This window comes from Plasmodium vinckei (genome assembly GCF_900681995.1).
Source record: "Plasmodium vinckei vinckei genome assembly, chromosome: PVVCY_14".
In the NCBI taxonomy this organism is placed as follows: Eukaryota; Apicomplexa; class Aconoidasida; order Haemosporida; family Plasmodiidae; genus Plasmodium; species Plasmodium vinckei.
The window spans coordinates 1,643,114-1,666,507 of NC_051306.1; the positions used below are offsets into that span (position 1 = coordinate 1,643,114).

Genomic DNA, 23,394 nt, shown 5'->3' on the forward strand with positions numbered 1-23,394 from the left:
ATGTATATGAATATGTGTGCATATATCAACTCTGATTATATCTAATACATTGTGGTTGCATTACAATTCCTCGGGTAGTATTTCATAAGTAGTATACTGTATCCCCTTATGTTTGCTTACATTTTGGTGTTCCCTTCATTTTTTTAAATTAAAAAAAAAGTATATTTAGCAATTTGAATTTTATTATAATATAGGCTGTACATTCATTTTGTATTATTAGCCATGTCACATTTATAAATCGAGACGAAATATGGATGTAGCTAAAAAAAAAATTGTTACTAGTAAAATAAATTCATGGTTCTTTCTTATCAGATCCATATTTATATGATATCTCGAGTATTCGTGTTATTTTTTTTTGAAAATTAGTGAGATGCTTTGATAGGTCCTTTTGATAATTGTTTGGTTTTGTTAGACTTGGAACAATATTAGGTATTAATGACGGAAAAAAATAAAAATACTGAATTAAAATCGGGATTATTGAAATGATAAATTTATTGACATAAGGTTTTGAATGAAGTTCTAAAGAGTTAGTAAAATATGTGCATATTGTTTCTGTATATTTTGATGTATCTATTAATTTGTTGTTAGCATTAATAATAAGATAAAATATTACTATTTGAAAATAAAATATAGTTTTATCTAAAATATTATAAGGGTTTAATGTAAATGTTGTATTTTTAATATGAACATGTTCATAATAATTTATATTATCTTCTAAATTAAAATTTTCATTTGTTATAGCCATTATATTATTATTCAAATAATAAAATATATTTGTAAAATTATGTTCATTTATATAAAAAGCTAAATAAAATGCAGATTTAGAATTAAATCCAGATTCGTACAACCCATTTAATGTAGTAACATTTAGTGTGTTAGCTATTATATTCATTTTTTTTAAAAAATATCCCAAATCTGAAAAAATTAATTTTTTTTTCTTAAGTTCTAATGTTAGTCCTGTATTTTCATTTTGTGAATTAGTTTGTTTTGAATCGAATGAAGAACATTCCTTCGAATTTTTCAAACAATCATTTGTTATTTCTGGATCTATATCAATAATAAATTGAGCCATCGAGGTTTCTTGTAAAGATATAATATCTTCTACATTCAATGGCAAATAATCATCTTGAGATATTTTTGGTGGTATTAATGATAAATAGTTATTTAATTTTGTAAAAATAAAAAATATTAAATTATCCATAAAATTATATCTAATTAATATTTCACATAATTTTTTTGAGCATTTTAAAAAAAAGTTTAACGGATTTTGAAATATAGATATATAATATGAAGTTACTTGTTCATCAAATATGTTTTGAAGAATTTCAAACACATTTTTTTCTTTTATTTCTTTTTTCAAAAAATTTATATTAATAAAATTTGTAATTAATATACAATTTCTTAATAGGTTATTACTTGTGTGTAATATTTTCAAATGGTCTATCATTTTTTCAGTATCATTATTTAAAAAAAATATATTTATTACAGCTTTATTTATTTTTATGACTTGTTCATAAATTGTCATTTTGTTCAAACTAATATTTGATATTATACCTTTTTTGTTACGATTGTATGCGTATTCATTTTTCAAGTTATTTTTTACATTTTGATTTTCCTCATAAATATTATCCAATAAACCATCTGTCTTTTCATCATTTTCATAATTCATTTCAAAATATGTTTTAGAAATTTTTTTTCTTTCTTCTTCTACATTTGAAAAAGGGCTGAACTGTTCAACTACAATTTCGGGTAATAAATTCTGAACGCATTCATAAAACTTTTGGAAAAAAAATGAGCTTAACTTGGTATCTAATATAGAATAATTAAGAGATTCTTTCCAAGGTAAGATGTGTAAAAAAATTAAATAATTAAGTTCTCTATATCTATAACTAACTGATGTATGCACCTTTGAGATTACATAAAGTAGTAGTGTATATAAATAGCACATAATTTGGGGATCATTATTTTTAATAAATTTAAATAAAATTGATATAGTATAACTTGCATATATCTCGTCAAAATCGTTATCACCATTTTCATCAATATAATTTGAATTTTTCTTATTTTTCTGCAATTCTATGTATTTATTATAATATTCACTAAATAATGTCACATCCTCTATAAATACTAAACTATCTGTTTGAATTCCAATTTCCTTTAGTTCCTGATTTGTTTGGTTTTCCATAGAGGAATACAAATAAGGGGGTAGTATTGAAAAGGCTGGAGAAGATACATCTGTAAACTCGTCAAATATGTAATTTGAAATTGTATTAGAATATTTGACATGGTTGTTGCATATTTTAAAATCAAAAAATAAGAAAAAGAATTGACAAAATTTATAATTTAGAAATGAATATATACAGGTATTATTTTTTTGATTATATTTTTCAATAAATTTTATATAAACATCTATGAGGTTGAAAAAAAATGAAAAAATATAAAATTGCTTATTATAGTCTTCTAATTTTTTTATATCATTAGAATAATAAATATGACAAGATATAATATAAATTAATTCGAAAATATAAAATATAATTCTTAAACACATATTGTTAAAATATTCATTTATTCTTTTTTTAACATCATGTAATGGTTTTGATAAATATTTTAAAATTTCTTTCAAAATATATTTAGATATATTTAATGGTAATTTATATGTGTATTTTGTTAAAGACGAAATTAATAAAAAAGTAATTGAGTCTATCAAATTTCTTTCACTAATACTGTAATCATAAATCTGTTGTCTTTTTTTTAAAACATTTTCTATATATTTTTCGTTTACTAATGCTTCAAAATATAAATTATTTTCACTATTACTTTGTATAGTTCCATAAAAATTTTTCAAAAAATGTGTTTCTTCATTATTATTAAGATTTCCAAAAACTTGTGCCTTTTCACATTTTGAAAAAGTAACAATAAATTGAGGATTTACTTTTAAAACTCGTGAAATGGTTAAGAAATAAAGAGTATATTTTTTTTTTAGTTTTAAAAAATTTAATATATTAAAAAAATAATTGTTTTGTATATTATCTAATAATTTTATACTCCATATATCGTCTATGTTTAGAATGTTCATATGAAGAAGTAATGAAATTAGCATAACATAATTATTTTTACTTTCTTGTGTGTTTAAAAATTTGAAACTTGAATAATTAACGTCACTAAAATATGTGTAGTTGTAAATGGGTTTCGTATTATCTTCAACCTCATCATTATCAGTTTTATTGTCAAAACAATTTACCCATGGATCTCCTTTCTTGTTTATGGTATTGTAAAAAATAATATAAATATATTTTAGCACACTTTGAAAAGGTAAAAAATTTTCCCTTTTTATTTCCTCACATATTAAAGAATTATTATTTTTAAGAACATTTTTAATAGACTCAGAAATATTTTGACGAAAATTTAAGTTATTCTCTACACCTTCAGAAAAATTAGTTGATATAACTTTGGTATCATCATCTATGTCATTATTTATTATTTTTACATTTTTATTTATTTCATAATTTATAAGCTTTTCTAAATTTGAAAAAAAAATATAATTTTCATTTATCATGACAAACCCATTTGATGATACACTTTTTAAAACAATACAAGTAGAATATTTTAACTTTGAATAATTATCTAAATTACTATTATTAATATAATTCAAAATCATATAAATGTTTAATGAATCTACTTGATCTGTTTTTGCAATATTTTTAATTTGATTTGAATTGAAATTAAATAAAGATTTATCATTTGGATTCAAATCATGAATAGATAAATATACAAAATATGAAAATTCTGAAAAATCGTTGTATATTTCATTAGATGGATCTGTTTTTTTTTGAAGGAATACACATTCATTTTGCCAATTTTTTCCATATAATATAATTAATCTATTTTGTAAACACTCATAAATATATTTTACAAAGTTGTTTATCAAATTTTTATCACATATGTTGAGAAAAAAATGTCTTAAAATTTTAAAACTTTGAATTACTTTTAGAATTTGTTTTTTTTTTCTTATATATTTTACAACCTTCCAATAAATCAATAAACTCTTCGAATTAATAATGTTATTTTTAATTTTTTTAAATTTTTTATAAATTATAAAATAAAAAAACAATATATCCTTATTTTTCATATATACATTATATATAGTATAAAGGATATATTTTAAAAAACATTCATTTATATTTATATATGATATTTTTAATATATCTACAACGATATTTGTAATATAGGAATTATATATAAGTGTGTGTGTTATATTAAAAAGAATATCAAATTCTCTATTTTCATTTATAACAATTAAATTATTATGATTCCACCATATCTCTTCTGTTTCGTCTGAACAACTTGTCTCATCATTTTTTGTTTGATTTTCATTATTACCGTTGTTGTGTGTTTTTAAATTTTGATCATCCTTCAAAATGTCATTTAATTTATTTGCATGATCTTTTATAATGTCAATTAATTGTTTTAGAAAGACTTTGGGTATATGTACATTCTTTTCATCATTCAATTTTTTTCCACATACGCCATTTTTTTCACAATCTTTTTTTGTGTTTAATTCATTGATGAAAAAGTCACATACATATTTAAAATTGACAAATGACATATCATTATATGCGTTGCCATATTTTGTTTTATTTAGTATCCCTTTCCATATTTTTAATAGATATTCATTCTTCCCTTTGTATAAATTATTATATCGATAAATACAAAAAAAAAAATTATCTAGCTTTTTTCCCTTTACATTTTTATGTAACTGCTTGAATTTTCTCCTTTCGATCAGCTCAATTACGTCCATTTTTATTTATCATATTCATTTGACTTGAAAGGATTTAAATTATATATTATATACCTTATTATTATTTTGGTTAGTTTATATTATTTGTTATTATATATTTTCCCCTTGTTCTCAAATATATATATTACCCCATCATCTTTACACCCAAATGTTGTGTTTCAGATTCGTATGTTTCCCCTTTTATTATACTTTATAATATTTTGTTTTATTTATTAATATTTTTTATGTTTTTTCATAGCTAGCTAGCTATTATCTTGTTATTTTACCCCCTTGGAATGATGTTGATAATGTTCACTTTTCTTTTTTCTTTTTTTTTTAAAAAAAATCACCCATCGCATAAATGGAATTTATTCATAACACGTTTTCCAAATATGCATATTATAAATGTATGCTATCTGTATAAATATAAAAATTATAATAGTATCATTATTTGGTTTCTTTATAAAAAATAGCAAAGATTTTATGTTATATTTATTTAAAAAAATAAGGGATTAAATCCGGTGAACTCTTCTTATAAATTTTCCTAATTAATTTAATATACGTGCATACTATATATATACATACATGCATATAAATAATAATATATTTTTTGATAGTAAGCTATATTTGTAGATTTTTTTAATTTGTTTTTTAGTTATATTGTATTTTTATCATTTCATTGTTTGTACTTTTGTGTTTTGTTTTATTTTTTCTTCATTTTATTAATTTAAAAAATATAAAATGTATATATGTTTATATTTTTTCTACAATACTTCATATTGAGAATATTGTTGTTGTGCTTATTGGATTTATATTTCTACAATTTTTGATACCTGTGAGATTTTCTCCTTTTTATATGGATTAATATGTACACTTTATATATGTTACCTCGATAGGGAACCAATGTATTTCCTATTCATCTTATATATGCACACCGTTGTATATAGATGTTAAGTTTCTTGAATTAGATTCCCTTGATTGTGATGGTGTTGTTTTCCTATACCAACAAAAAAGTAACGAATTTGTGAACAGATTGATAAAACACAATGCCAAACTAATACAATAAAACAATCAAGAATATATTTAAAAAAATGTGTGTAGAAAAATATAAGAAAAAGTAAAAAAAAACAACTCAATTTATTTTCAATATGTTTACCAATAAAAAAATTACAAAAATATTATTAACACATACACACATAGATTGGAAATATGTAGCTAACATATAATAAAAAAATGAACATAATTAGAGTAAAATTAAAACAAGTCCAACGTTCTAGTTATATAATAAAGTCACCATTTTACAGTTCTGTTGTTATAAATAATTTTGAAATAAAAACAAATGAAAAATTGTTAATTAGTAATATTAATACAAGAAAAGATGATAAATACTTACTTAAAAATTGCGCCAATTTTATGAATAATTTTGAAACCTTTTCAATAATATGTTGTGCTTGCAATGACCCAAAAAATAAAGTCCAGGTGAAAATGCGATTATAAAAAAGGAATAAAAAAAAAGAAAAAAAAGAAAATGTGCATACTTAATTTGAATTACATATTCAGTATGTATATATGTACATGTTTATGCATTTTTTTTTGAAAGCTAAAAAAATCGTTATGGTTTGCAAGCGTGGGATTGGAAATGAAAGATTTCTTGGAACATTGCTATAAAGATAATGAGGAATTATTAAACGAGAAGAAAAAAATATTTGAAGAAGTTGCAAAGATAGAATGTCCTGTTATATTAAAGGACAAAAACACGTAATTTGAAAAAAATATTAAAAAATGAAATATAAAAAAGAGGAAAATATATACAATGATATTATTATCCTTCATGGTTGCAATATTATTCATTATATTTTAATATTTTCACATTTTCATATTTCCATTTAGAGTTTTGATAGAAAGTGCAATAGCACCAAAAAAAGTAATAAACTCTGCAAAGAGGATGAGATATTTTTTCAATATTTCCGAAGTCCATGTAAGCAATCATTATTTGGCTGCATACTAGCATTAAACAGTTGTCACTACAAATTTCTGTGTATTAGTAATTTTTTAAAATAATTTATTTATTTTTCCATAGACTTGCAGGAAATGCAACCAAAAAAATAAGTGTAAGCGCTTTCTTCAGGTGCGCAAGAAAAAAGGAAATAAAAAAAAAGAAAAAGAAATATTTATTTATTTGGTTATTAATTTTTTTTTAATTTTTCTCTTACATGGTGTAGAAATATGCAGGAGAACCAGACTTCTCTGATTTTGCTCGCGTGTTCATTGGATTTTATAATGTAAGAGACATTAATATGGATAGAAAATAATAAAAACTAATATATCTTTCAATTTGTATTTTTTATAAAAAATAAGCATATATTTTTGCCTTATTTTTTTCAGATATGCAAAGCTTATATAAAAAGAAACGAAACGGATCGAGAAGAATTAAGACATATAGTGGAAAAAGTACAACATTTTCATTGTATTCTTTTTTATATATATAGCTACATGATCAAGCATAAACATTTTAACTATAACAATGTAAGACTGGGAAGAAAAAAAATAATTTTATAAAATACATAGAAATAGATATACACACACAACATATATTCTACATTCAGTTGTTCCTATATTTATTACTTAACTTTTTTTTATTTGAAATTTGAATTAAGGTTGAAGATGGAAATAAAAGTGTAATATTGAATTATTTAAAGGAAAAGAGAAAAAATATGTTGCTTATAAAAAATCAAAAAGCTCAGGAAAAAATATTAAATATACCAAAAGAATATTCGGAAGTTTTAATACCAACAGAAAAGGCAAAAATGAAGAAAAGACAAAAAACAATTTTTGAAAAAATACAAAAATTTAGGGTAATATGAAAAAGAAAAAAAAAAACAATATGACTAACTAAATAAATTATTTTTACACATTTTAATTGTTGTCATTATTATGTTTATATTTTTTAGAGAAAATCTCGAATGTTAGAAGACGAGGAAAAGTTTATATGGGTTGAAGAAAAAGAAGATGAAGGTACTTGGCAATGTGCACATATGAATGTATTTATTCAGATTTGCAATTAAAAAAAATATATATATGAGTGGGGATGTGTTTGTTTTTACCTGTTATTAAGTAAAATTGGTATGAGTATATTTTCCCTATATATATTTTACACCCTATTTGCAGATATTCATGAAGAAAATAAGGGACCCGAATTCGATAAACTTTGTAGTACCAATCTTAATGAAGATTATAATATGATATATAATGATAATAAAGAAGAGAGTAGTTTAAATGAAATTAAAACGGAAAGCAGTCCAATGTTACGTTTTCAGTATATAGCAAAAAAGTCTAACCATACAACTTCAAATAATATTTCAATATATAATAATTTATATAAAAAATATTCAGAGTAAGTATCATAAAAATATATTTATATAGAATTTATTTCAGGATATTGTTTTTATTTTACTTTACTTAATCATAGTGAAATAATATATTATCACCCCATACAGCCATAACAACTGTTTTTTTTTTTTGAAAATGGTCATAAAAATTAAAAAAAAATAAATGCAAATAACTTTTATATACTTCATATATTTTTTAGTCTGCTGGAAAAAAAAGTGTACATTAATTTAGATGATCAAGGGATAGACGATGAAATAGTGAAAGTAATTTTGACACACCATAATAATTTATATATGTTTATTAATGTAGATATATAATGATAATAATTTGAGATCGATTAATTACCAAGCAATATTTATTATCACATGTCTACATTTTCTGTTTTTTTTTTCGATTTTAGTCAGAAAATATTTTGTTTGAAATTCCAGAAGAAGTTGGAGGATACACATTTATAAATTATATTGAGAATACACCTAATAATTATATTTTTCCAATAAATGAAAATGTAATAAAAAAAAGGGGACAATATATGGATATATAAGTTGAACTAATACAATTACACACTTATTCTTCTACTTTTTTTTTATTTTATAATTTATTTTTATAGCTATATAAAGGGGTACAGGTGTATAAAAGGGAAGAAATAAATATCGGAAGTTTTTGGAGAGGCATTGAAAATGAACAATTAAATATAAAAAAAATTGATTTCTTTAACCCGTTTAATATAAAACATGTAGGAAATTAAAAAAAAAAAATGAACTTTCATGAAGGATTATATATACATGTAACAATCATTTTCCTCTTTTTCTCTTTTTTGAAGAAACTGGATTTGATGAAAAAACCCAAAGGAAGGAATACAGATAAGTTATCCTATAAAGAAGGGGATGAGGTAATAGTATATCAACACATTCATGTGTATAATACATAGATATTCATTAATTTATATTTTATTTAATCCGTTATTTTAAATATGGTTGTTTCTTTACTCTTACATAAGTATAACATTATTAATGCCGCTTTATCTATTTTGTTATTTTTAGGAAATTATGGACCTAGCAAATGTTAAAAATTAAAAATATCAAACTTTTTTTATACATCATTTTTATAACTTTATAATTTTAGTATTTATCCAATTTCAATTTTTGATACAGGATATATCAAGTTTCACAGAATATGTGCATACCAAACAAAATGCTGATAAAAAGAAACAGAAAAAAAGACAAAGTATAAAAGAATTTGAAACTACATATCAAACACAAAATATTGAAGAAGATAATGATGATGAAGATAAACGATTTGAATATTTCAAAGTACTATTATTTTTATTTACAATAATATAAATAATACAGTTAAAATGTAAACTAATTAAATATATTATATATATACAAATAATTTGTATTGTTTATTTTTTCAGAAAATGAGAAGTGGCTATTCCAATATGGATCAACACCAAGAGCTTGTAGAGGAAATAAATACAACATTCAATAATGCCTATAATGGTATATAAAAAAAAATATATATATTTTGTCAAACATATATAAAAGTAGTGAAAATCCATAAAATAAAAATGCAGAATATAAAATATTGTATTTTTGTTTCTCCTTTTTTATCTCAGATGACAATGATAATGGTCGTAATTACACACATACATATAATTTGATAAGAAAAATAAATGAAGATAAATCAGGTAACTACAAAAATAGAAACTCAAATATATTGGGACATACAAATAAATACTATAACATATTATTACATTATGAAATATTATTTTATTTTTTTCAAGAATCCAATGGTGTTACTTTATATGATATCGAAAAGGAGAAGAAGAGTCTTATAGAGGATGGAAAAAAAGAATTAAAGGTTAAAAAAATATTCATTTGTTTATTCATTTTTAAGGGAAAATATATTTCAAAATTGTGTAATTTCTATTATTTTTTATAATTTTTTTTTATTAATACAGTATAACTCATTTTACATATGCAAAAATATAAAATTCCCGGAACTAATAAACAAAGATAATGATGTTACAAAATTTCAAAGCGGGAAAGATAAGGATGTTCAGAAATATCTTGCTCCAAAAACAGTTGTAAATACAAACATAATATCGTATACACATTATAGATCGTTTGCTCGTTGGAAAATAAATTTATTTTATTTTATTATATCTCTTTAATTTTTATAGAAAAAAAACAGACAAATTTCGGAACTGCCAGAAGAAGTTATAAAAGCCAATTCAACATCAGGAAAAGGGTAAAGAAAAATATGTGACTAGACAGATGTGATATCACAATTTGATATACATTTTTTATAATATATTTTATAAATTTATTATTTTTTATATAGATTTAAAAGTTTGGAAATTTTTTTAAAGAAAGAAAACAAAAAATACATTCAAAAAAATAAAAATGAGCATGAAGAAAAAATTTAAGATTTTATACATATTATTTTATTTGATACAAATATAAAAATTGTTAAAAATTGCGTATTATATATACGCTTTATACGGTTTCTGTACATATAATGTATATGCCATTTTCTTTTCACACCTTTATATTTAATTAAAAATAAAATATACACACGCATATGTATATATATACATACGTGGACTTATTAATATGTTCACTTATTATACAATTAAATAAACTTTTAAAAAAAATTTGGACATTTAATTCCGCATTTGTTACTTTAAAACATTAACAAAAGAAAATAAACAATACATATCCAATCATGATGATAATTTACAAATTTGATAGAAGCTATATCTTTTTTAATTGAAATAATAAAGGATATAGCTCACAGTAATTTAGTCATGGGTAGTAATTTGGCACTCCTTTTTTTTATGTGCATAATTTATAAAGTTCAATTAGCTTGGTCCTGTATAATATTAGCTAGTTGTGTTTGTGTCTCTATGTCTGAGTAATTACACTTATATACAATTTCTCCTTTAGAAACAACATATATAAAATCACAAGATGACAAAGTTCTTGTATCATGAGAAATTATTAAAGTCGTAATATTTTTAAAATAATTATCAATTATATAACTAAATGGTTTTAGATCTTTTGTAAAAAAATTATTAAACTCATTATTTTTATTAAAATTTATAACAGGTATTTCATCAATTAATAATAATTTATAATTATTTCTGTTCAAATATATTCGTACAAGAGATAAATATCGTATTGAATCATCAGACATTAATATATAATTTTCATTATTTTGCACTTCTGTATGTCTAGATCTATCATATTCATTATTTTTTTTATTTTTTGATTTGGATATATATTTATATAAATCTGCACATGTAAGATTTATTCCAATTATTTTAAATGCATCAATAATTTCATTATCAGAAAAAGTTTGATATGGATCTATATATGTTCTTATATTCCAATGTGAAAAAACAAAAGATGATTGAGGTAAAATACCAATTATTTTTTTTCTTTCTTCTAAGGGTATACTTCTTATATCTCTTCCTTCAATTTTTATTTCTCCTTTTGTTGTAGATATTAATCCTAATATTGTCATAATTATTGTACTTTTTCCTGCTCCCGATTTTCCAATAATTCCAATATTCTGATTTTTTAAGGCATAAAAATTTATATTCCTTAAGCAGGATTTTTCATTTGCATAATAGTACGTATTTTTTAATTTATCTATATATATTTTTTTTTTATAACTAACATAAATATTTTTAAATTCAAGTCCATATTTTGATTCTGAAATTTGGCTTGGAGCTATTGGTATATCCTGTTTATCATGCTCATAATTTTCAACTGAAGTAAGACGTGTATCACCATTCATGTCTTTTATTTTTGACAATTCTTCTAATCGCTGAATACTACACATTTCTTTTTCGACATGTGTATAATCATATAAAAATGATTTTATTGTATATCCTAAACTACAAGAAAATGTTATACAATAACCAATAACTTCACTATATCTTATATAATTATCTACATCAATATCAACTCCTTCATGTGTATTTTTTAAAAATGAAAAAAAATGAGGGTATAAAATATAAAATGATGTTAAACACAAACCTACTAATTGTATATATAAAGATGCCCATACGGTTATACCCCATTTAAATAAAGTAAAATTTCTAAGTGCATAAACACTGTTTTCAAATCTCTTTAAAACCGAATCATTTTTTTTATATAAATTTATAATATCCTTCCCATGTATAGTATTATTAAATATGGCGCAAATTGGGGAATGAGAACATAAGAATCCTCTTTGTGCTTCTTTACATGCTACGGAATATTTTTTGAAAATTCCATAATAAACTATTAATATAATAAATGGTAACATAATATATGTATTTTTAAACATAAACACTAATAAAATAACGGTTGATATAAACTTGAAAATTGTATAAAATGATTTATAGCATCGTTTAATTATTCCATTATCTAATGTATGAATATCTATTATAAATCTATTAATTATATTCCCTATATTATGACTATAAAATGCATGAATAGGAGCATATAACATATTTTTGAAAATCTCTGTATGCATTTTCTTTGCTGATATCATTATTCCATGTGCAATTATCATATATGATATTAAAGTAGTTACTAAAGATAATGATGGTAGCAAGACAAAATATTTTAAATAAACTAATTTTTTTTGTATTGCTTCGTCATAAGATTTATCTTTTGTTTTTAATAATGCGCTAACTAAAAATAATAACATATTTTTTACTTCATCTAAAAATATAGATATTATGACAAATATAATAATAATTATTATAATTGTATTACCAATATTTCTAAAATACCATCTAAATGTTTCAAATTTTATATTCCCTTTCCTAGCTACATCTGTATTAGATTCATTAGCATTATCTCTAATATAATTATTATAATATGTATAATGTTCTTTTAAATTTTTTTTTAGCATTATATTCATTTCTTCAAATTCATCTATATGTGTTTTTTTATTTTTTAAACATTTTGTTTCATTATTTCCTTTTGTGTCTATAATAAAATTTCCAATATATTCCCTAATTCGATCTTTCTTTATTGTTTTCATTTCTTCTGGACTAATATTATGAATTTGATCCTTTGGAATAGATTCCGTTACAATTTTATTAAAATGGTTATTCATTAGGATAGTAAATTTTTTATTGATAGAGCATGCCTCATTAGTATCTTCTGATTTAAGATGATGTAAAAGTTTTAATTCCTTCAATAAAATTATTTTATTATATATTATATTATTTTTATCGATATATGGATTATCTTTTTTGTAAAGAACTGTAACATTAGAGGGATGTTCAATACTATCATTATTTCTAATTTCAACCTCTGTTTGTGGAGTATCTTGGTGGCATAATTCTAATGACATAGACATATAAAATAATTGATCATTCATTTTAAAATTATTCATTGTTATTCCTGTTTTTTTGAAAAATGAAAGCATTTTTTCTCGTTTGTCATTTTCTGTTTCGTTTCTAACCAACATCTCCGATGTTTTTATTTGAATTTTTTTTTTATTTATATATTCATTTATATTTCCTTGAAAATCTAATGTACCATTTTCCAATTTATATACATCCACATTATACTGAAGGTTATCTATAATATCTTTCATTATAAAACTGTTAAGGGCATTTTCATTTATTGTTATAACAATACCACAATGGTTTTTAATATTTTTCAATGTTTCTTTATCACAAAATAAATTATAAAATATATTTCTTGAAATAAATGGATCTATCGAAGTAAATATATCATCTAATAAATATAAATAAGACATATCGTTTTTCTCTAAACAATCTTTTAAATAGTTGTTATTCATCATATATTGTAAGTCTGAATATGAAAATTTACCATCATCAGTAAAACTGTTAGTATCTATATCATCGCTTTGATTATTTCCTTTAACTTGTTCAGACCCATCACTATATATATTAGGGTCTGTGGAATTTTTATATTGATTATCATTATGTAATGTGAAATTTTTAATGGATTTTGAAACTTTGATTGATTTCATATTAGAAATATTTTTATCATAATAATTTGTTGCCAATTTACTTAAACCCAAGTTATTTTCAGGTGTACTATTCAATGCGCATTCTTCGGCATTTATCATTTCTATATACTCATCACATAATTGTTTCATATTTATATAATGATAATATAAAGATCTTGCTAAAGATATTCTTGACTTCTGTCCTTTACTTAAACTATGTTCATCATTTATACATCGCATATCCAAATTTTTAAAAGAATATATATCATTTATTAGCTCACTTTGTGAAATAGCTAAATAATAAATATATGGATCGAATTTACTTTCAAATGTTACCATTGATCTGATTGTTCCATCAGATAGCCAATTAATTTGGGGTGCATATAAAACAGGCATATCATATATAAAATTTTTAATATAATAATTTCCATTTATTAACTTAAATTTCCCAAGAATAGAATTAAAAAATAATGACTTACCCGATCCAACGTCACCTACTATTATTGCTATAGTATTGTTTTTTAAAGTAAAATTTATATTCTTCAATTTTATATTTTTCAATTTTATGTTTTTCAATTGATCATTATTTTTTTCAAAATTTATTGGCTTATAATTACAGTTTTCAAATTTTATAATAATTTTTTTATCTATTCCATATTTTTCATCAGCGATATTTTTTGATTTAATATGTTCATTTATTTCGTTCATTTTGTTTCCTTTATTTAAAATGTCTATTGCTACTGTTTTGTTATTAATATGGTCTTCGTCAGTATTTCGAGTTATTTTATTATTTCCATTTTTATTATTTAGTAATCCTTTTTCAGAATTAATCAAACAATGTGACAATCCAGCATCCGTGGTATTGCTACCATAATCATCATCATCATAACCATAATTTTCATTTGAAATCATGCTTAAAAAACTAGAATAATATGTATTTTTTTTTGGAGGAACAAATATCTCTGATTTACCTTGCATGTTCATATAATTATCGTCTTTTTTATTAGAAGTGTAGCTATTTTTTATTTTATTTTTAATTTTAGAATAAAAAAACTTACTGGATATACTGTCATGAAAATAATGATTAATATATCTATTTATACGTGCATTACTGATAGGGCCTTCTAATATATTATTAAATATAGTTGGAAAACTTATAACTCCGTTAATTAAAGATTTATATACAAAAAGTGGTGTAATTATCGAATTAACATCAATTTGATCATTACTATTTATTTTGCTTCTAATATAAACAAAAAATATAACTATTTCTACACAATGGACTGAAATGGCGTTAACATAATTACTTAGAGAATTCAAATAAATTCTGTATTTACAATATTTCAATTCTTTTCTCCTAAATTCATTTACATAATCAAATGCTATCGATTCCCAATTAAACATTTTCATTAATTTATATTCTTTTAAAACATGGTTCATGTTATCTATTCTTTTGTCTTGATATTTTAAATATGGTTTTTTAAGGATACTTGATAGTAGTTCGCATAAAAATATAATTCCATATAATAATAATATTAAAAGTATGCCACCTAAAATAGATTTTTTTCCCATTTTATGATAAAACATACAAAATGATATTATCAATTTAATAATCATTCCATTAGCCATGACTGAAGAAGATATAAAATATATTATAGATGGTGTATCGATAAACATAATATTATATATGTTTATATCACCATCATTATTTCTATTTTCATTATCTTCTCCTAATGAACTATTTGAACCTTTTCTTTTTGAAAAATCGGTAAGGTTATTTGTATTGCTAGTGGTATTAGCATTACTTTGATTTGTTTTATTTTTATATTCTCCATTTTCATGTTCATCTTCAACTTTTATAACACAATTATTGGATGTATCACATGTCTTATTTTTATTGGAATCTATATTTTTTCTGTCAAGGAGCATAGGTGAATTTATATTTGCACAAGTACTATTTTCACTATTATTATTAATCGGTTCAAGTAAATTATTATTATTATTATTATCAGCATATGGGCTTAATATACAATGATTAAACATTCCCATATTTATTTTATACAAAAAATGCATAACTGTTACCTCCATATCGATTATTATTTTGCTACCCATATAACTAACAACCGAATCCAACAATAAATTAAAGGATAATACTATTATAAGAGCAAAAGCTGATAATAGTTTTGCAAATTTTAATTGGAATATTGGAGAAAAAACATGGTGTCCTTTTATGATTGCTATATATTTTTCTATACAAATAGCAACGAATACTAAATATAATGCGTGAATCATATAAAGTATTGATATCACTATTATTGGTTTTTTGAATGTATAGACCAATGCCATAATAATTCCTCTGTTATATTCATAAAAAGAATTATCATTTTCAACACCATTAATGTTGTTTTTATTTTTATCACTTTTTTTAAAATAAAAAATATAACTCAAAATTTTTGAAAAAAATCGACTTAAAAATGATTTTTTTTTGCTTTTAAAGACTTTTAAATTTTTCATCAAATAATATTCATAATATCCTATAATAGGTTTCTTTCCAATATTTGGCAAAACAAATTCTTCATTTTTCTTTATACTATTTATTAATCTGGTTATCCAATGAAATGTAATAAAATTAATAAAGGATATTTTATCATTAGATCTTTCCTTTCCCTCCTCATTATTCTTATTATATATATTTGCTTTCTTCATTTTTCCTTTTCCCTATTTTATGACAGTCTATAAACATATATATATAATATGTTTATATATCTATGTATGGACACAACAGTATATATGATACTTTATCTGATGTTTTTTGTATTTTTGTACTTTTAAGTGTATGCATTCCATGAATTACAGATTTTCCCAATCGAAAATATCTTTCAGGATGTCGTAAAACTGGAAAGAATAATATACCAACTTTAAAATGTAAACATATTTTTCAATATATATATATGCAACCAATATTGGCCTTAAAAATGGTGCTTAAATTAATAAGCAAAAAAATCACACAAAATGATATATATAAATATATATATATATATAAATGTAGCTATGTGTGAGGATATGTATGAATTAACAGAATGAATAATACATTTTTTGCTAAAAACAAAATTACTTACAAATTAAAAGCTTATTGAATACAAAATGTGTGTGTAAAACATTATTTGAAATATATATAAATTAAAAAGATTTTAAAAAATATTAAAAACAATTAAAAATAGTTATCACCAATATGCAGAAACATACAACTATTTTTAATATATAACATTGTCAAATTCGTCATATGCATAGAATACAACTGATACAATGCTACATTGTGTATTATGTTTAAATTTTCAAATATGAGCATGTTTTAATAATATATGTTAAATTATTTTGGTAATGCATTTGTAAAGTATTAGGCACTATCAAAGTAATACTTCAGACGCTCATATATGCTAACAAATATGTGTATAATACTTCATGATTAGACTAAACATGCATATATATATATATTTCATTTAAAAAAAAAATGTACAAATAATATTTATTTGAGGTAAAATCATAAAAATTAATAGACATAAAAATAACAAATAAAATTTGTGCAATATCATACATATAATTATTTATTTAACTGGATAAGGAAAATATCATATTTCATATTAATATATAAAGAGAAAAGAAATATTATTTACGCATTATTACGTATTATTACGTTTTATTACATTTATATATGTGTTTCTACTATTTTTTTCCTTTTTCTTTCTCTCTATAATAAAGCAAAATTTAACAAAAATTAATTAATCACATATATATATAATAATCATAAAATATAAAAATCGAAAGTATTCCTTGACTAAACGAAAAAGGGATGCATCCTGTATTCTTCTTTCATTGTCTTTTATTTGAGTAGAGTGGCAAAGCATTATATTTAATTATTTGCTAATAATATAATACTTGAATTCACAAATACATATAGTATTTTTTGAAAAAAAAAATAATATAAAAAAATATAATACTGCATGCAGTACTACAAAATACTATACAAATTTCAATAAGTACACACATACATATTAATAACTATATACATAAATATTTATAAATAATAAATTAATTCATTTTTTCTCGTCCAAATTTTTTAATATATGGAAATATCAATTTTTTTTATATGCACATATTTTAATTTTTATACTTTTATTCATATTGTCAATTTTATAATTTTCCAATCTGTCAATGTCTAAATTTCCTTTTACATTTTAATATACTAGATATTTCTTTCATATTAATATAATATATTTTTAATTTATATAAAATAGAAAAATTAATGAATAACATCAATATATATATATATAACAATCAAATAAAAAATACATGTAATTATATGATATTTATATTGTACAATCTAATCCCAACATGGTTGAGATAGTGCATATATAAATGAAAACTATATTAAAAAAAAAAGTTATAATTATGGAATAACATACTGTAAATATATAACTAAATAAAATAAAATAATAAATATATTTATTAAAAAGTATAAAAAAAATGGAAAATAAAATTGTAATATTTTTTTTTTCGAAATTTGAAGTATCATGTTATATATAATAAATGTAGTACCACGTATGACCACTTAAAATATGTACAACAACCTTATACAAAAAACTCTCAACAAAATAAGTATTTGGAGCATAGTAATATATTTTTGCCATTTCTTTATATTATAATTTTTTTTAATGGTTTTATTAGAATAAGGTATAAAATTTAAGTGGATATTTTTTTAAGCATGTAACTATTAAGGCATAAAAAAAAAATGAAAAAAAATGAAAAAAAAAATGAAAAAAAAAAATGCTAAAAAAAACAAAAGACTTATAAATATTATAATAAAAAAAGAGAATAAAGTGTAGTATAAATAATATAAAGAGAACAAAAAAAATCATGCAACAAAATACACAAAAAATAATACAAAGGAGTACACAAAAAATAATGCAAAGGAGTACACAAAAAATTAATTGCTAATACATTCTTTCTGTGAAAAAATTAAATACTAATATATTATTTATGTGAAAAAATTAAATAAATTTGCAATTTTTGTGTATGTTTATCTTTCAAAGTGTTCTACAACGAGTATATCAATATATATATCCATTTAATATTTCAGCTTATCACTTATATTACAACCCTTTTTAAGTTGTTGTTTTGTTCAACTTTTGTGATATGTACACTCATTTTTTTTATAAGTAAATAATAATTATATATTTTATAAAAAAAATATGTTTTTTCCTGATAAGTGTATATTTACAAGTTTGTTGATCTTTCATAGGGGGGGGGGTGCCTATATTTATATCCCTTATATTTCATTAATATACGCATTTATTTTTAAAATCCATAGTAATGAATGTATTTATAAGTTTTTTACAAAATTAAAAACATGCTCGATTAAAATGGATTAAATTTACAAAAACATTTTTCTTTTTCATCTCCTATTCGGCTATTATCATTTTTAATACGCATATATATATGAGCAATCCCATGCCTTATTAAATATTTTGTCATGTACAAATTGATTATAAGTAAAATGTTATACAAATCATTGTTTTTACAAGGCAATTATATAAAACATTATATTTCCGATATATATTATATGTAGGTTATTTGCTACCATTTAAGAGGTCTTTTTATATTTTTGTTCTTTTTACTTTCCTCATTATGCCTATATGTGTGCAATTATGTTATAAGAAGAAAATATTTTTATACAAAAGATGGAATATAGTAAAGGTTGCCCCGTGGTTGGTAGCATATATGTCTATTTAAATTTGTGTGTTATGTTTAAAATGGAATAAAATCAAAAGTAGTGTAATGATAATCAGTTTAAAAATGAAAAGATTAAAAAATTTATTATTTATTCTTTTTATTTTAAGCCCATTTATATCCCCATATATTGTCACTAACTATTTACCATCATACCTATATTTAATTTATACTAATAATAGGAAATTAATTGCACACATTATTTATATAGATCTATTATTTTAATTTTTTTTAATAAACAAAAAATAATGAAAATTTGATTATATATTAATAATATTTCTCTATTTTATTATAATTATTTTATTATAATTATTTTATTGTAATTATTTTATTATCATTATTTTATTGTAATTATTTTATTGTAATTATTTTTGTGTTTTATAAAAAAAATATATTGTCTTGAAAAATGTAGGGGAATAACTATAACACGAAGTTATAAAAATAATATGCTGCAAATACTGCGCAAAAATTATAATACTTTATTTTTATGCTACACACAATTTTTTTCTTTATATTTTTATAGTATAGTGTAAAAACCTTATAATACGCAAAAATGTTTACACTAATTTATGTATATAATATATATTTGACAAGTTACTGTATTTTTATATTTTATTATATATATGGAAATGCATTCCCCCCCCTCGGCGCATTTAACAGTGATATGTATAATGTAAAAAAAAATTAAAGAGAATAATTTATAAAATAATAATTATTATTTTTCATTTTTTTTTTGACATTAAATTTGGTAATTGCTATTACATCGCTGTTTTGTTATAGCATATATTTTTCTTTTACTATTTTATTCCGTCTATTTATTAATTTTATTACCGTTTTTTACGTTGGCTAATTTATTTGCATTTATTTTATTTCATACTTCGTCATTTTCTTCATATTTCTTCATATTTCTTCAAATTTATTTCTTATTTATTTCTTATTTATTGTGTTTTCTTTTTTTGTTTCCATTTTTTTTGTTTTATTTTGTCTTTATTCGATTTTACTATCCTTTGCTTTCCCATCAAATGTGTGAATATTTCAGAGAGCTATTTTGTTTTCGGCCAACTTTTGTGTCGACTAAAATTTGTATTACTTTGTGTAAATTTTGAAAAATCTTCTTTTACTTATATGCATACATATGCGTACAGTATAGTCTTCATATTTTTAGCAACATAATCACATACAGTATTTCCATAAGTATATTATTTCCTCCGATTGAATTACTCGTTTACTTTCTCTGCCACCTTGTCCATTTATTTTTTTTACAATTTTAAACTTCCGCACAATTTACCATAAAAAAAGAAAAAAAGAATGAAACGCCCAAGACATGTTTTATTTATATTCCTACTCTTTATTCAATTTACATTATGTTTTAGTCATATAACTGTCGATAATAATGATACACCTAACGGTGTATTAAAATCGATGGGGAATTCATTAAGCTCCATCTTACATAATAATATAAAAAATATTAAAGACAGTTTTTTAAAAAATACTACAAATATAACTAAACAAATGACAAATTTAAATGATGATATATCAAAAAATATAAATTATATAAATTCAATTTTTAAAAAAAGTCCAGCTGAGGAATTACATGCAATTGATAAATATAGTAAGGACCAGTTAAATAAATTAAAAGAAAATCCTGAAAATAAATTATTTTTTTCAAAACTATTTAACTTTAATTCAAAATCGGAAGACAATACTAATAAACCAACTGAAATATCTCAAGGAAATCCAAATGACAAAAAAACAGGGTTTTGGAATTTTATACAAAATATTAACAAGAGTAATGACAATATTAAAGAAAAATTAGAAAAAGAAAAGTTAGAAAAAGAAAAGTTAGAAAAAGAAAAGCTAGAAAAAGAAAAGTTAGAAAACGAGAATAATGAAAAAGGGAAAAATGAAAGTAAATGGTTCAAATTTTTATTCCCTTCAAATGGGAGCAAAGATAAGGAAAATGAAAAAGTAGAAAATACCAACAAAAACGACAATAATAATAATAATAATGTGACTGATAAAGAGAAGGATAAAGAAAATGAGTCATATTTCTTTTTCAGAAAAAAAAATGATAGCAAAGAAACTGAATCGAAAGAAGTTGAAACAAAAACAAATAATAATACAAAAAATAAATGGTCATTTTTTAATTCATTTTTTCATACTGAAAATAAAAATGTAGACAAAATAGAAAAAGAAGAACAAGAAGGAAATGATATTGAAGCAAATAAAAATATAAAAGAAGAAAAAAAATCCAGTTTTTTTCCTTTCTGGAAATCTAAAAGTGATGAAAATGATGAGGGAAAAAATAGTAGCATTTCAAACAAAATTGATAATAATCAAAATACAAACTTAGATTTAAAAAACAAAGACGATAATAAAAATTTAATGAACTTAGTAAAACATTATTATGAAGATACTACAAATTTAAGTGATGAAAATTTATTGTCTCTTTTAAATACAGAACATAAAGGTGATGTACAAGTAGACATTTATCCATTGGCTGAATTTAAAATTTGTTTAAATAATTGTCATAAAAGTTTAGAAAAAAATATTGATGAAAATGAAGATAAAAAAATTATAAAAAATTTATCTCATAGTGATTATAAATCATTAGAAAAATGTATTTCACAATGTAAAAATATAAATCTTGATAATATAGGTTTTAAAAATGATGAAATATTAAATAGTAAAGAAAATAATAAAAATGTTGAAAATCTAAAAAATGAAAATCCAAATTTAAATAGTGATATAGCACCTGCTTTTTCTGATTTTGTTGCACTTGAAAAATATAGTGATAATAATGAGGAAAAAGAAGATATAAATATGAAAAATATTTCAACGGAATTAAAAAATAATAATTTTTTAAATATGGAATTTATAAACGATATTAATAATGACAAGAATCAAAATGAGAAAGACAATGTGAATGGAAAAGATTTGTCTGCAATTTTATATAATACAAATTCAAGTAACCAAAATAATGCTATAAATAATTTACAAGAAAAAACTCTCGATGTTTTAAATATGTTAGGAAATAAAAGTGATGAAACTGAATTAAATAATATAAAAGAAAATACACAATTTGATGATAATAATGAAAATAATAAAAAACATGGATATATATCTACAAGCTTTTTTCTATTTATGGTTTTAGTAACATTTTTTATATATCTATCTGCTTTTACTAGTATAATTAATCAATTTTATGTAGCATTTAAAGAAAAAGTTATATTATATATTAAAGAAAAATATAGAAATCAATTAGATCAAATTAATAGAGAATCTTCTCAACCATTTATACCAAAACCATTTAATCAAAATTATAGTGAGTCAGCTTCTTATGATAGTATATATAATCCATATCAAAATACATATGAAATTTCATAATTCATTTTTTATATAGTAATATATAAATTGAAGATTGTGAATGAAATAATTATACATTTTTTTTTTTC

At 21.5% G+C, this 23,394-nt stretch overlaps 4 protein-coding genes across 4 annotated transcripts; 2 read left to right on the top strand and 2 right to left on the bottom strand.

Annotated features, from left to right (window-relative positions):
• Window positions 1-292: 292 nt before the first annotated feature.
• On the bottom strand, window positions 293-4,798 carry PVVCY_1404570 (conserved Plasmodium protein, unknown function; the record flags this gene model as incomplete). The annotated part of the gene is made up of 1 exon (XM_008624573.1): window positions 293-4,798. One exon carries the CDS (start codon window positions 4,796-4,798, stop codon window positions 293-295), a length of 4,506 nt encoding a protein of 1,501 aa, XP_008622795.1.
• A 1,212-nt stretch (window positions 4,799-6,010) lies between these two features.
• On the top strand, window positions 6,011-10,595 carry PVVCY_1404580 (conserved Plasmodium protein, unknown function; the record flags this gene model as incomplete). The annotated part of the gene is made up of 20 exons (XM_037634891.1): window positions 6,011-6,256; window positions 6,378-6,535; window positions 6,668-6,755; window positions 6,858-6,905; window positions 7,000-7,059; window positions 7,163-7,303; window positions 7,435-7,632; window positions 7,729-7,792; window positions 7,946-8,171; window positions 8,367-8,430; window positions 8,568-8,672; window positions 8,775-8,900; window positions 9,165-9,228; window positions 9,290-9,477; window positions 9,582-9,666; window positions 9,783-9,854; window positions 9,951-10,027; window positions 10,128-10,253; window positions 10,350-10,417; window positions 10,511-10,595. 20 exons carry the CDS (start codon window positions 6,011-6,013, stop codon window positions 10,593-10,595), a joined length of 2,289 nt encoding a protein of 762 aa, XP_037490931.1.
• A 431-nt stretch (window positions 10,596-11,026) lies between these two features.
• PVVCY_1404590 (multidrug resistance-associated protein 2, putative ABC transporter C family member 2, putative) lies at window positions 11,027-16,666 on the bottom strand (the record flags this gene model as incomplete). Its single annotated transcript, XM_008624571.2, has 1 exon — window positions 11,027-16,666. The coding sequence occupies one exon, from the start codon at window positions 16,664-16,666 to the stop codon at window positions 11,027-11,029; it is 5,640 nt and encodes a 1,879-aa protein (XP_008622793.2).
• A 4,581-nt stretch (window positions 16,667-21,247) lies between these two features.
• On the top strand, window positions 21,248-23,326 carry PVVCY_1404600 (conserved Plasmodium protein, unknown function; the record flags this gene model as incomplete). The annotated part of the gene is made up of 1 exon (XM_008624570.2): window positions 21,248-23,326. One exon carries the CDS (start codon window positions 21,248-21,250, stop codon window positions 23,324-23,326), a length of 2,079 nt encoding a protein of 692 aa, XP_008622792.2.
• Window positions 23,327-23,394: the final 68 nt, after the last annotated feature.